Source organism: Melospiza melodia, unplaced genomic scaffold, assembly GCF_035770615.1.
Source record: "Melospiza melodia melodia isolate bMelMel2 unplaced genomic scaffold, bMelMel2.pri scaffold_45, whole genome shotgun sequence".
Taxonomy (NCBI): Eukaryota; Metazoa; Chordata; class Aves; order Passeriformes; family Passerellidae; genus Melospiza; species Melospiza melodia.
The window spans coordinates 5,350,276-5,363,214 of NW_026948772.1; the positions used below are offsets into that span (position 1 = coordinate 5,350,276).

General features: G+C 52.5%; 1 protein-coding gene across 1 annotated transcript in view; it reads left to right on the plus strand.

Moving 5' to 3' along the window:
• Positions 1 to 12,939, plus strand: part of LOC134434645 (olfactory receptor 14J1-like) — a gene marked incomplete at its 5' end in the record, with an annotated part of 206,587 nt that overhangs the window by 174,014 nt on the left and 19,634 nt on the right. The window contains 2 exons of the mRNA XM_063183289.1: positions 8,381 to 8,490; positions 9,202 to 9,256. Coding sequence (XP_063039359.1) covers positions 8,381 to 8,490; positions 9,202 to 9,256 — 165 coding nt within the window. The remainder of the gene's footprint in view (positions 1 to 8,380; positions 8,491 to 9,201; positions 9,257 to 12,939) is intronic.

Below are 12,939 nucleotides of genomic sequence, written 5' to 3' on the forward strand. Positions count from 1 at the left end.
CCTCTGAGCCCGATGATGTTTGGGTGGGGTCACAGCAGGGCTGAGAGGGACAGAGACACCCCCAGCCTCCCCAGGTGTGAGAAGGTCGGAGAGCCCCCCCATCCCCGAGCACCCTCAGCAGTGAGAGGGACACAGAGCCCCTGGTCCCCAGCCCTGCACAGGCATTGCCTGAGGCTAGAGGGATGGAGACCCCCCAGGCATCCCACAGAGGGAGGGGACAGAGACCCCCGAGCACCCCCTGGGCTGAGAGGGACAGAGACTGCCCCAGACATCCCCTGGCACAGGGTATGAGAGGGAGGGAGAACCCCCAAGCATTCCCTGGGTGAAAATGATGGAGACCCCCTGGGGAATGCCCTGGGGTGACAGGGACAGGAAAAACACCCCCAAACCCCTCCCAAGCATCCCTCAGTGTGAGAGGCACAGAGACCCCTTGAGCATCCCCTGGGCACTGGACAAAATAAACTTGGCAGAAATCAAACTTGACTCTGCATAAATCACTTTGATGAATATATCCTCTTCCCACAAGTAACTTGTGATGAAAGCGCAAACAAATCCCAAACATGAATAAACTGACAATCCAAGAAGTGATGTGGCAATTCCAATATTCATTGCTTCCTGCACAGCTCCAGCTCAGCTGCTGTCAGGTTCCGATAAAAGGAAAGTGGAAATTTGGCCCAAAACAGGTTATTAAAAGGAATGAAAAGCTCTGTGTAGCAGTCACAAAGGTGACAGGGATCAAGAGAAAAATAATTTTCACATTTGGTAAAGCCCCCAAGCCTGGGAATTCAGGACTTATTTGGAAATTTAGCTCCTTGAGCTGGGCTTCTTGTGGGACTTTCAGCTGCCTTGCGTTCCTCACCATGGGGTGAATGAACCTTGTCAGTCTCGCTGGTAACATATGGTCCATTTCCTCCAGTGATTTTAACAACTTTATAAGGAAAGACAGCAAATTATTTTCTTTACATTGGCCACCCATAAAAGCCATTTTCCTCATCATTTCTCCCATAAAGAAATAAAACTTTTATAAGTTCCGTAAGGTCCCCAGGATGAAGGAGACACCGTGTCCAAGTTTGCAAGAGTTCTTCCAGAAAGAACCACAACCTCCTCAATGGAGGGAACCATGCTGTTGTCAAAGGCACTTGGGGTCAGAGAACAGTGCCCTGAACTCACTGTGTCAAAATAATATGGCAATACGGTTAAGAAAATTGTTAGAGATATGCCTCTGCCCCAATTAAGGTGCTAACAAGACCAAATCCAAAATGGATTTTACTGAACAGTAAATGTGAGGTAGAGAGAGAGTTGGAAAGAAAGAGAAAAGAGGAGAGAGCAATGGAATGACAAGGGACAGAGACCTCCCCTGGAGCAGGGCAAGTACGACATTATCCCCTGTGTGTGTGGCCTTCCCAGGGTGGGGGTTTTACACCTGAGCCAGGTTGGGTAAGGGGGGTGGTGTTCACCCCCTGAGCAGGGATTACCCCACTGTTTCAGGTTGCCATGCAAGATGTAACCAAATGCATGTTTTCAATCACCATCTTCATCAACTGCTATAAACAGGCGGTTAGTGTTCTTTATCTCTTCCATGACTCAGCCCTGATAATGCCCTCCAGGGCATTATCATTAGGGTCTTCTGCTAATGGGCCATTGAGTGTCACTGCAGGACTGATAAAATTCCATCATCCCATTGTGGGATGCTCCAACCTGTTGCCATCTGATGCAAGGCAAGGCGACCTGGTTCTGAGGAAACGGCACTGCTACCCAAACTCTCCAGGGTTGATCAGGCCAAGAACACGCAGACACCAACGTGGTGGACGGTCCAAAGGCCTTTATTGCCCCGTCTCGTGGGATTTTGTAATCTGGGAGGTTTTTCTCTACGTCAGGGGGTCTTACCTTACTGTAATTGGTTAATAAGGAGTGGAAAGTTACTAGTGTTAGGGGGGTCTATATTCTTGGGTGATCCCTTATCACTATGCGTTAGGGGGAGAGGAATCCTGCTGCTTTCCGTGACATCGCGAGATTTTCCGAACGCCTGTCCCTATCTACCACATCTCCCCCCCCCCCCTTTTTCACAAATGAACGAGGTAGTCATATACATAGGTACTGAGATGAGGCATGAGGTTGTTGACAAAGAAAGGGGTTTGGTAAACCTGGGTAAGATTTTTGCCAGGCAAGCTTAGAAAATCTTGTGACTGGCAGTGTTCCCAGGTCGAATCCACAGCAGTTGTTCCCGGCCTATGAACAGGATGTTGGCCTGTTCTAGACAGGTCTGAATGAATGAGACTAGCTTGTTCAGCAGGCAAGATCCAAAGGTGACAGCTAAAAGTAGCATTGCCAATGGACCTATTAGGGTAGAAATAAGGGTGGTTAGCCATGGTGATCAATTGAACCAGGACTCGAAGCAACCCTGTTGGACATTCCTTTCTTTCTGTCTCTGAGCCAGTCTGTTTCGGAGTTCTGCCATGGAGTCTCTCACGACTCCCATGTGGTCTGCATAGAAGCAGCACTCCTCCTTCAAGGCGGCACACAGGCCCCCTTGCTGCATGAACAGGAGGTCTAGTCCTCGCCTGTTCTGCAAGACTACTTCTGAGAGTGAGGAGACTGACTTCTCTAGGAAGGAGATGGATTTCTCGATCCTCTGCAGGTCCTCGTCAATCATTGCCTGCAGCTGGGAAGTCCTTGGTGCTGTGTCGCTAAGGCTGAGACTCCTGTGGCCGTTCCGGCTGCTCCTAGGCCCAGCAGCATTGCGATAGTCATACCTGTTACTATTTCTCTTTTGTGGAGCCGGCTGGGTTCCTCAAAAAGGTGATACACTTCTTCATCTCCATGGTACAGGACCCTGGGAACAATCAGAACTTGGACACAAAAGTCGTTAGAGTCATCGAATTTGGCAAGGAACACACACGGACTCACTCCAGATCGCTGGCAAACCCACATCCCAGATGCCGATGGGACTACCCACTTATTGTTTTTCCTGTTGGGTTTGACCACTTTGGTGCAGACGTTGCCTTTCCGCCTAGCTAGGGTTGCATTGCCAAAGCATCTTCCCTGGCCTGTGATTCCTTTGCGGGGGGTGTCCCATCTACATTGGTTGGGTGAATCTGCTGTGGAGTAACTGAAGGGAGTGTTTAAAGCGACTCCTTCGTAAAAGGGAGGTTCGACATCATAACAAAGCCAGCAGGATTCGGTTAGGTTAGGGTTAGATTCGTTCAGGGATTGGAAGGTAGCTTCTACATACGAAGGATTGGGTCTGAGTCTGACTCGGCTGAGCGGCCTATCTGAAAGGCTTCCGCATGGCCGGTTGGGATATCAGCGACCCTTGCGGGCAAGGCTTTGGGGTGGGTCGCATTTCTCCCTTTCGGCACGCTTTTAATCACTTTGTTGGGTCCGACCACTCGGGGTGCCGACGGTTGGAGCCTAATAATTCACACATTCACCCTCTCTTTTGACCCTTGAAGGACTACTGTCCCCGTTCTGCCTATTGCCCAACTGGGGTGATGCGGCTGCAAAACTGTCATGTTGTAGTTAGTGCATGTCCGAATTTTTGGGACTTTATGGCAATTTCGATGGAAGGTTCCATGAAAGAAGAGTGGTGTTTTTCAACCAATGGGTGCCCAGTTGAACTGTAAGAATTTGTCAGGCTCTTGTGGCTCCCACCCAGGCCCTGACAGTCTGGCATCTGTGACGATGGTTTCGCAGCCCCAGTGCCCACAATGTCCCCACCTGGGTGACTGCAGTAGCTTTTCTCAGGGTTTGAAGCTGGGCACCAGTAGGATAGGTACATGTGTGTGGCGTGTGGGGAATGGGGGTCTACCTTTGGTTGTCCTGGAAACAGGTCGGTGATGCGGAGCACGAAGGATGGGGCGTTTGGTGTGGTGATTTCTTTGAGCACTTTGTCACTACTAAGGTGTTGCATGACCCACCTGAATGGCTGATGGGGGTAGTGATCTGGGCTGGCTTGCCCTCTGGCAACAAGCCCCAACAGCAAAATCACACAGAAACACTGTTGATGCTTGGGTCCCACCCGTGCGGGTCTCTCGGGCGCTGCCTGGCGGCTTGGTGGTCTGTCGTTTTCCTCTGGAATGGGGATGTACGTGTCACGAGGACGTCCCACGAGGATGTCCTGTAAACAGAAACTTGCAACTCTCATCAATCTCATTCTGCTCATTGTGAAGGTCAGGCTTGATTGACTTAAGTGGACACCACCTGATTTTGCCGTCCTTTTTGACAGCTGCGTACCCCCTCCCTGTGAGCATCAGCCTCCAGCCCCATTCCCATTCGCCTAGCTCATTTCTAATTACAACCTGCGGGCTCTCTTCTAGTGCTCGGGTGGCCCAGTGTTTTTGAACGGGACTGTTTGTTTCATCTCCCCTAGGGAATTGATTCAATGCCAGCAGAGCAGTTGCCAGTATACGTGCCTTATCTCCTGGGGGAATGGCATTGGCAAAGCCCTCTGCTTTCACCAACACTTCTATCTTGGTTTTCAGGGTCTGATTTGCTCTCTCGACTATGGCCTGCCCGGTACTGTTATATGGGATACCTTGCACTAATGTGATGCCTCATTTTGAAGCGAACTCTTGCACTGGTTTAGAAGTGAAATTGGAACCGTTGTCAGTTTTGATCTGTTTGGGGATACCAAGCCAGGCCATGGCTGTCAGCCAGTGCTGAATTGTGGCCTTGGAGTTTGTTCTGGGGTGCTGTGTGGCTATGATCGTTCCGCTATAAGTGTCTCTTGTCACTGCAAGCCATGCTCGGGGCTTCAGCAGTTGACACCAAGTGAAGTCCGACTGCCAGATTTCTGAGGGCTTGAGACCTCTTGGGTGTACCCCACAGGTCCATAGGGGTGACTTCTGGCAATGAGGGCAGGTGGCTACCACGTTTCGCGTCCGCTGTCAGGATTCCACATCTCTTTGCCAGTGCTTTGGCTCCGATGTGGAGCGACTCGTGCAGTTGATGGGCTTCCTCTGACGTCCATACTGCGTCCATACTTCCTCTGACATCCATACATGCTGCGGCGTCCGCTTTGTCGTTGCCGATCTGGAAGTAACCTTTGACTGGGTTGTGGCTGTTGATGTGAATGACCGACACGATGCCCCGTCGCGAGGAGAGTGCTTCTTCTAGCATTAGGGCTGCTGCTGATGTTGACACTCCTGGTCCTGCCATGGCTAGGCAAAGCCTTGCCACAAATATAGAGTCCGTTACTATGTTGAGGTGTTCTTCTTGGAAGAGTCCGCATGCCAAGACAACTGCTGTTGCCTCCAGCTGTTGCACTGACAGTGTGGGGTCACATGCTTTGACGCAATACCATTGCTCTCCTGCCTGCCACACTGCTGCTGCGGTTGAAGTCGTGGAGGAAGCGTCTGTGAAGACTGTTGGTTCTGGCTGCGGTCCATCCATGACCTTTGGCAGTGTGTCCATGTCGACTACGGTCAGCAACTGAGTCCAGGGTGGTCTGGAGGAGTAGGAGATTTCTCCTCCGAAGCCGGTGAGAGCAAGGGCCAGGTATTCTGATATTGTGGCTGACTCCGAGGTCAGTTGCTTGCGGAAAGGGAGGTGGATGCTTTTCGGCTCTGTTCCTAGGTGTCTCAAGGCGAGTTTCCTGCCTTTCATGATGAGGTTAGCAATGCATTCGATTCCCGGGGAAAACGCACGAGCAGGTCTTCCGAGCACCACCCATTGAATCGGTCGGGCCTTTTCAGAAGGTCCTTGGGCCAGTGCTCCCACTCCCCCCTTCAGTGTAAAGTGGACGTATAGGTCCAGTGGCATGGCTGGGTTCCACCTGGCAAGTATGCCAGGGGACATCTGGCTTTCGATGAAGTCGAGGGAGCTCGTTGCCTGTGGTGTCAGCTCCTTGGGTTCCCAGGGGTGCTTTCCTTTCAGGAGGTCATATAAAGGGTCCATGACCTCGGGAGGAACTAGGATGATGTTGTGAAGCCACTGTAGTGATCCCACCAGGCGTTGCACGTTGTGGAGTGTTTTGATGTCTCGACAGACCTTCGCCTTGGGGGGTGTCACGTAGGACCTTGTGATCTCTACTCCCAGGAAGGTCACGCAGGGTCCTCTCTTGATCTTTGTGCTCGCGATCTCGAAGCCGTTGGCCTGGAGGGTGTCCGTGATTGTGGACACCAGGTGATCTACTTGGCTTGCCGACGGTGCAGCGACTAAGATGTCGTCCATGTATTGAATGATGGTCGCGGGGGGATAGGAGTGTTGGACTGGCATCAGTGCTTTGTCCATGGTGATTTGGCATATGACAGGGCTGTCAACAAGACCTTGTGGAAGTACCCTCCATTGGAAGTGGAGGTTGGGCCGCTCACCGTTTTGAAACGCCATGGAAAAGGCAAACCGTTCTCTTTTCTTCAGGGTGCAGGGGTATCGAGAAGAAACAGTCCTTGATGTCCAGCACTGTGCACGGCTGCCCTTTGGGGATGGCTGAGTTTGCGGGAAGCAGTGTCTGGACTGGAGCCATGGGTCGGATCGTCTTGTTCACTTCTCTCAGGTAGTGGATGAGGTGATAGCCTTCTCCAGACCTTTTGGGGATCACAAATACAGGGGTGTTCCACAGGCTGACGGAAGGTTCTATGTGACCCTTTTGCAGTTCACTGTCAACCAGTTCCAGCAAGGCTGCCATTTGAGGCTCTGTCAGGGGCCACTGCTCGACCCATACGGGGTCTGGTGATTTCCAAGTCAATTTGATTGGCAGTGGCAGGTGTACGGCAGTGGCCCTCAGGATAAATTTGTAATCCAGAATCCTAGCAAGGAAAGAACATCCCTTCCCAACAAGGGTGGAGAATTTTGCAAAATGTAGGGGTAGATTGCTACTGTCTGTTCTGGTCCCTTTTTTGTGTGAAGTGTTAAAGCCACCAACTGGGTGCTTTTCCACGCCCGGGACTGCCCTCCCACTCCGTTCACTGGAGGGACTTCTTTGAATTGCCAATGCCCGGGCCAATGCGCTTGGGGAATAATCGTGCAGTCTGATCCCGTGTCCGCCCAGAACTGGAGCCCTATGACGTGGGAATCCTGACTGCCGTAAAGGCGGCATGTCCCCCACACCATCAGGGGCTCCTTCCCTATTCTCATGGCCAGGGCCACCCACGGATCCCGCACTGGGGCGTCCCCTGCTGGTCCTGTGACACCAGCGTGGCTTGTGGTGGTGGGGGGTGCGAAAGCATTACTGGTGGTGTTGTGCAATTCTGCCATTGCGTTGTAGGTGGGGATGTAAAATTGACTGCTCCCTGTGGGGGCATGGGGTATGAGGGTCCCCTGCCCCACTGGGGGTTGCTGTAGCTGCGCCACTGCACATGCCAGGTGGGAGGGGGCTGAACACGGCCCGGCTGCCCCCTCCCTTTTCCGTTTCCCTGAAGCCTGGATCTGCATTCCTTAGCTAAATGTCCCTTCTTCCCACATGCCCAGCACGGTCCCCTAAATCCCCCTTGGCGTGGTGGAGCAGCTGCTGATAGGCGCCTTGGCTGGGGGCAGTTTACTGCCAAGTGGCCTGCCTGGCCACACTTAAGGCACACCATCACACTGGTTATTGCAGTGTGGACTGCTGCTTGGATGGGAGCAAGCTGTTCCTCCTTTGCAACATGTCTGATCATGTCAGCTATGCTAGCCCCAGGTGGCAGTGATCTTAGAATGTCCTTGGTGGCTGAGTTGCATTGCTGGCATAGGCAGTCTGCCAGCACGGGATCCTTAGCCTCTGAGGGTAATGAGGAGGAATCTAATGCTGCCGGAAGCCTGTCCACAAACTGAGTGAAGCTCTCACTTTCACTCTGTCTTATGGTGGACCACGGGGCAGGTTTAGCCACTACTTTGGAAGCTGAACGAATGGACTCTCGGGCAGCCCGGGTGGTTGTCATAACTTCATGGGCCCTTAATCCCTCAGCGTGGCCCTGGGGGGTGATCATAGTGCGGTCTTTACCCATCAATCTCTGTATACTGGAGCCGTGCAGTGGATGGTCAGGTCTCATTATCTGGGCTAGCTCCTTTGTGCATTGATCCTCCCACTCTTGTTTAAAAACAATCCTTCCTGCCCCATCAAAAATCATTCTGCACGTCTGCTTGATATCAAAGGGAAGCATGTCATCCCCCCCAAAAATGCCGTCAGTAAGTGTGGTAACCATTAATTCCCTTGTCTGCAATTGCTTTAATAATTGTCTGTACTTCTTTTGGATTCACTGGAGAATAGGTCCTTCTTTGGTTTTCGCCTGCCCCCCCCCCACGGACTGGGAACACTAGATTGGCTGAAGGGGTGTACTCGGCGCAGGCTATCTTTATTTTTCACCAGTCTGTAAGTGGGGTTCGGTCTTTCTCTGATGACCCCTTCACCCACGCGGGAGTGCTGTGATTAATAACCTTACGTGCCGTTGCTCTCTCCCTGTTAAAGCTAGAATCCGAATCGGAGCTAGAATCCGAATCGGAGCTCCCCGATTCCCTGTTGGACTCAGAGGTTGAATCCGAGTCCGAGCTGGAAGTCGACTGGTCGAGCATTTCCGGGTTGCTCTGCCTTTTTCTCGGGCTCTGACCCCGCCCCCTCCTGCGGGGGGCGGACCGTTCCCTCCCCCTGGGGTCTCCCCGCCCCCTGCTGGGGGAGGTCCTTGCCTTACAGGGGCTTAATTTGAATAGAGCGCTCTGATTGGTCTTACACTCCACCGCGGGGACCGCCCCCCCCCCCCCCCCCCCCCGCTCGCCCGCGCATGCGATGTTAAGCAGGCTGACTGTATTTCCGCTCTTTTCCCCCTCTTCTCTTCCGCTCTGACTACGCGGTTCGTCGCCATTTTCGAACCCATAGGGTGGCGGAGAGATTTTATCGATCCGGGCGGTTTCTGACCATCCCGCCGCTTCCCGCGCCTCCTCCGCCAGCCCCCCCCAAAAACACTGCGCCCGTTGCTCTGCCTCCTGCGTCGGGTCGGCAGTCGGCGCGGGGGGGAAGGGTAGAGGAGCCGCAGTTTTGTCAAGAGGCTCCGAAGGGGAGCTGGGATCTGGCGGGCTCCGCAGGGGGGTTGGGGGGTCTCCCGGGGGTTCTGGGGGTTTTGGGCTCGGGCTCGGGAGGAGGTGGGACGCGCCTAACCCCCGCATATTCCCGTCTTCAATCTGATCACTTTCTGGGGTGGTCTGTGTCGCTGCTCCCACCCCCAACTGCGGAATGGCTATTAAACAACTTCTCGCAGCTTTCCAGGTTTCTTGCTCTTGTTGACCTTTTTGCAGAGCCCAGATGACTCTGCCCCATGATTTTAGGGCTTTCCCCGAGCCTGAGGACATGGTATCCTCGGCTAGAGTTTTCGTACAATTATCCCACACCCCCGGATGTAGGATATCTACAGGGCTTTCTATAGCCCCAAGCTTAATCAATCTCAGCAATGCGAGGGTTAAATCTCTAACTTTCCATTGTATACCCCAGTGTATATTCATTTCTGTTACAACCTTCACAAGCAATTCCATGATCCAAGCTGGTCCGGAGGCATCCCTCCTGCTGTGGTCAGACCTGCAGCCACAGCCGCCGACCTCTCTCCAGGCGAATACCCGTTCCCCGGGTGCTGATCGGCTCCCGGAGTTTCAGCACCAGTTGTTGCCTTCTGATGCAAGGCAAGGCGACCTGGTTCTGAGGAAACGGCACGGCGACCCAAACTCTCCAGGGTCGCTCGGGCCAAGAACACACGCAGACACCAACGTGGTGGATGGTCCAAAGGCCTTTATTGCCCCGTCTCGCGGGGTTTTATAATCTGGGAGGTTTTTCTCTATGTCAGGGGGTCTTACCTTACTGTAATTGGTTAATAAGGAGTGGAAAGTTACTAGTGTTAGGGGGGTCTACATTCTTGGGTGATCCCTTATCACTATGCGTTAGGGGGAGAGGAATCCTGCTGCTTTCCGTGACATCGCAAGATTTTCCGAACGCCTCTCCCTATCTACCACATCCACCCAGGGGGAGGATCCAAGCATTCCTACCTGGATATAACCTGATTCTTGCAACACCAGGAGCAGCTTGCCTACTGGATTCCCAGAGGACAAGAGCTCCATAACCACCACTGGACCTTCAGAGGAAGACCAGACCCTTCTACAGCATCACTGCTCTCACAGATTCACGCTTATCTCTCCAACAGGACTGCAACCACCATTTAAAAGGACTGCAGCCAGCACCCTGACCAACATAGTGTCAGGTTATATACTGACTCAGTCAGTTTAAGGCAGTCTTTCTGTATCATTGCCATTATCTTCATTTTCCTCCTAAATTGTTATTCTGGCTTAGACTCTCCGCCACGTTTGCCTTCAAACCAGTACAAAAAAAAATGTGCTCATCTGTTGTTTTCCACCAAAAACAGGATTTCCCATTCCCAAAACTTTGCCAGATGGAAGTGGAGGCTGCAAGGAAAAGGAACATTTGCCGGGACACCCAGGCAGGTAAGGAGGAAGTCAGTGCCCCTTTCCCCCTCTCTCCTGCTCCATCTCCCAGCCCAGCACTGCCCCTGGTTTCAGGACAAACCCAGTGCCAACTCTGTCCTGCTGGGGATGCACTGGGGGGATCTCCTTCCCCTTCCCTATGACATGGAGGCAAATCCCATCCTCTCCTTGTCCTTCCTCCCGCAGACAAGGAGCTGGAGATGGAGACCAGGGAGGAAAAATCCCCATGGCGGAACCTCATAGAAGAGGCTGTTTTGAGCAGCTCCATGGCACAGGAATCTAACAGGAAGGAAAAGCCCACAGGAGGAGAGGCTGCAAACCCAGCCCAGGGTGCTCTGAGGAGAAAAGACCACCCTGAGTGAGGAAGGTGGACAGAGCTTGAGCCAGAGCTTCGAGCTGGTGGCCCATGAGCAGCTTCATGATGGGGAAAAGCCCCACAAATGCTTGGAGTGTGGGAAGATCTTCAGGCAGGGCAATACCCTGATCAGCCACAAGATGATCCACACTGGGAAAATGGGCTTGTGAGTGTGGAGAGTGTGAGAAGGGCTTCAGCTGCAGCTCTGCCTTTGTCAACCACCAGCAGATTCACACCAAAGAGTAGCCCTTCTGCTGACCTGACTGTGGGAAGGGCTTCAAGTGCAACTCCAAGCTCATTATTCACCAGCCATCCACACTTGGGAGAGACCCTACCAGTGTCCCATGTGTCAGAAGAGGTTTCACACCAGCTCCAATCTCCTCCTGCATGAGCGGATTCACACAGATGAGAGACCCTTCCGCTGCCCTGATTGTGGGAAGGACTTCAACCACAAATCCACCCTTGTCATCCACCGGCGCATCCACACTGGGGAGAGGCCCTACGAGTGTCCCTGGTGTGGGAAGAGCTTCTCAGACCGCTCATTCTTTAACCGACACCAATGGAGGCACTGGTAAGGGAAGCCTTACGAGAGCCCTGACTGCAGGTGGAGCTTCATGAACTGCTCCATCTCCATCCCCATTGGAGGACGCACAATGGTCAGTGCCCTGGTGACCCACATTCCTTGTGATACACAGTGGGAAGTGATTTGTTTTCCTTTTTCTTTGCCTCTTATTTTCTTTTGATTTATCTCCCTCCCTTCAAAACACAAATAATGAGGATAAAAATTGACCCAATTTATCAAAAGCATCTAAAGCCTCACATTTTACTTGTGTTTTGAGGGAAACTTGGATTATTGGAGATATCTGCGAGGATATGGGGGGTTTTGGGGGTATTTGGTTTGGTTTTCTTTATTCTTGGCACTCTGAAAGATGAGAGGGATTGTTCTGTCAGCTCAAAACCACTCAATGCTACTGAAAACTACTCAATCCCACCACGAAATTCCTCGATTCAACAGCCCCTTGGGGTGAAATGGGGTTGGAAGGGGATTGGGTGAAGTGTAATGCAAATCAGGAGGGGTGAGATGGGCATTGGGTGGGGCACGATGGGTGGGATGGGGTTTGGGAGGGGTGAAATGGGGAAATACAGCTTGGGAAGCAGTCTTGATGTCCAGGAGTGGTGGGATGTGTTGGGGTTTGGACTGGGGAGGTGGGTTGGGGTCTGCAATGAGGCAGCCAAAGTTTCGGGAAAATGAAGGGAAGGGAAGGGAAGCCCGTTACTGAGTGAGTTTTTGGATATTCCATGTTTATGAAGAGTTGCTGGGGTATCTCATATTTCTGAGGTAGTGTTGGGGCACTCCCCAGCTCTTGGGGGTTTCCTGAGATCAGCTCAATGGAGCCCCATTTCCAGGGGTGGTTGCCATGGGCACGAGCTCAGGGATGTAGCCAGAGTCCGTAGCCTCGGTGCTGAAGAGCAGAGAAATGATGAATGGCCCCAGACATCTCCAGTGTGTGTTTGCAGACCTGTGAGCTTACTGAGGAGAGGTCAACAGCAATCCCCTGGAGAGATGCACCTTAGTCTCCGGGTGTTCCTCAGAGCTCAGGGTGAGGAAAGAAGCTTCACCCATGGTGCCTTGCAGCACTATATTAATTTGTCTCAATTCTTTCCTCCCTATTGAAGCGTTGGCCTTTCCCACCCCTTTTACCCTTATATGTTCATGTTCTGATGAGTTCTCCCTTCCCTGTAATTCCATTGGTTTATGTCTCTGGCTATCCACCCTGGCATTTCCTATTGGTCCCTTCGCTGTGTACCACCCATGAGCCCTCAGACCATTGGATCCCTGATGCTCTTCTGCACTCTCTTTTTTCCTCATTTATAACCTAGACCCTCCTTTGGCTTTGTCTTTGGTCCTGGACTTCTTCAGTGTTGCCTGAAATAAAGCACATTGGAACTCCATTCCTGGAACCTCCCGTGTCTTCACTGCCGACCTGCTCCATGTGTGTGTCTGTGCGTGTGTGCGTGCGTGCGTGTGTGTGTGTGCGTACTGGGGCTCTCGTGTCTTCTGCCTGTTGGTGCAAGATGCTCTCAGGGAAGTTGCATATACCACCACCGTAGACCCCAACAGTGGCACCTGAACAGGGACCTTCGTCTGGTACCCCTGGAGAGCATCTCCAGCATGGCTACAATCTAAGTCG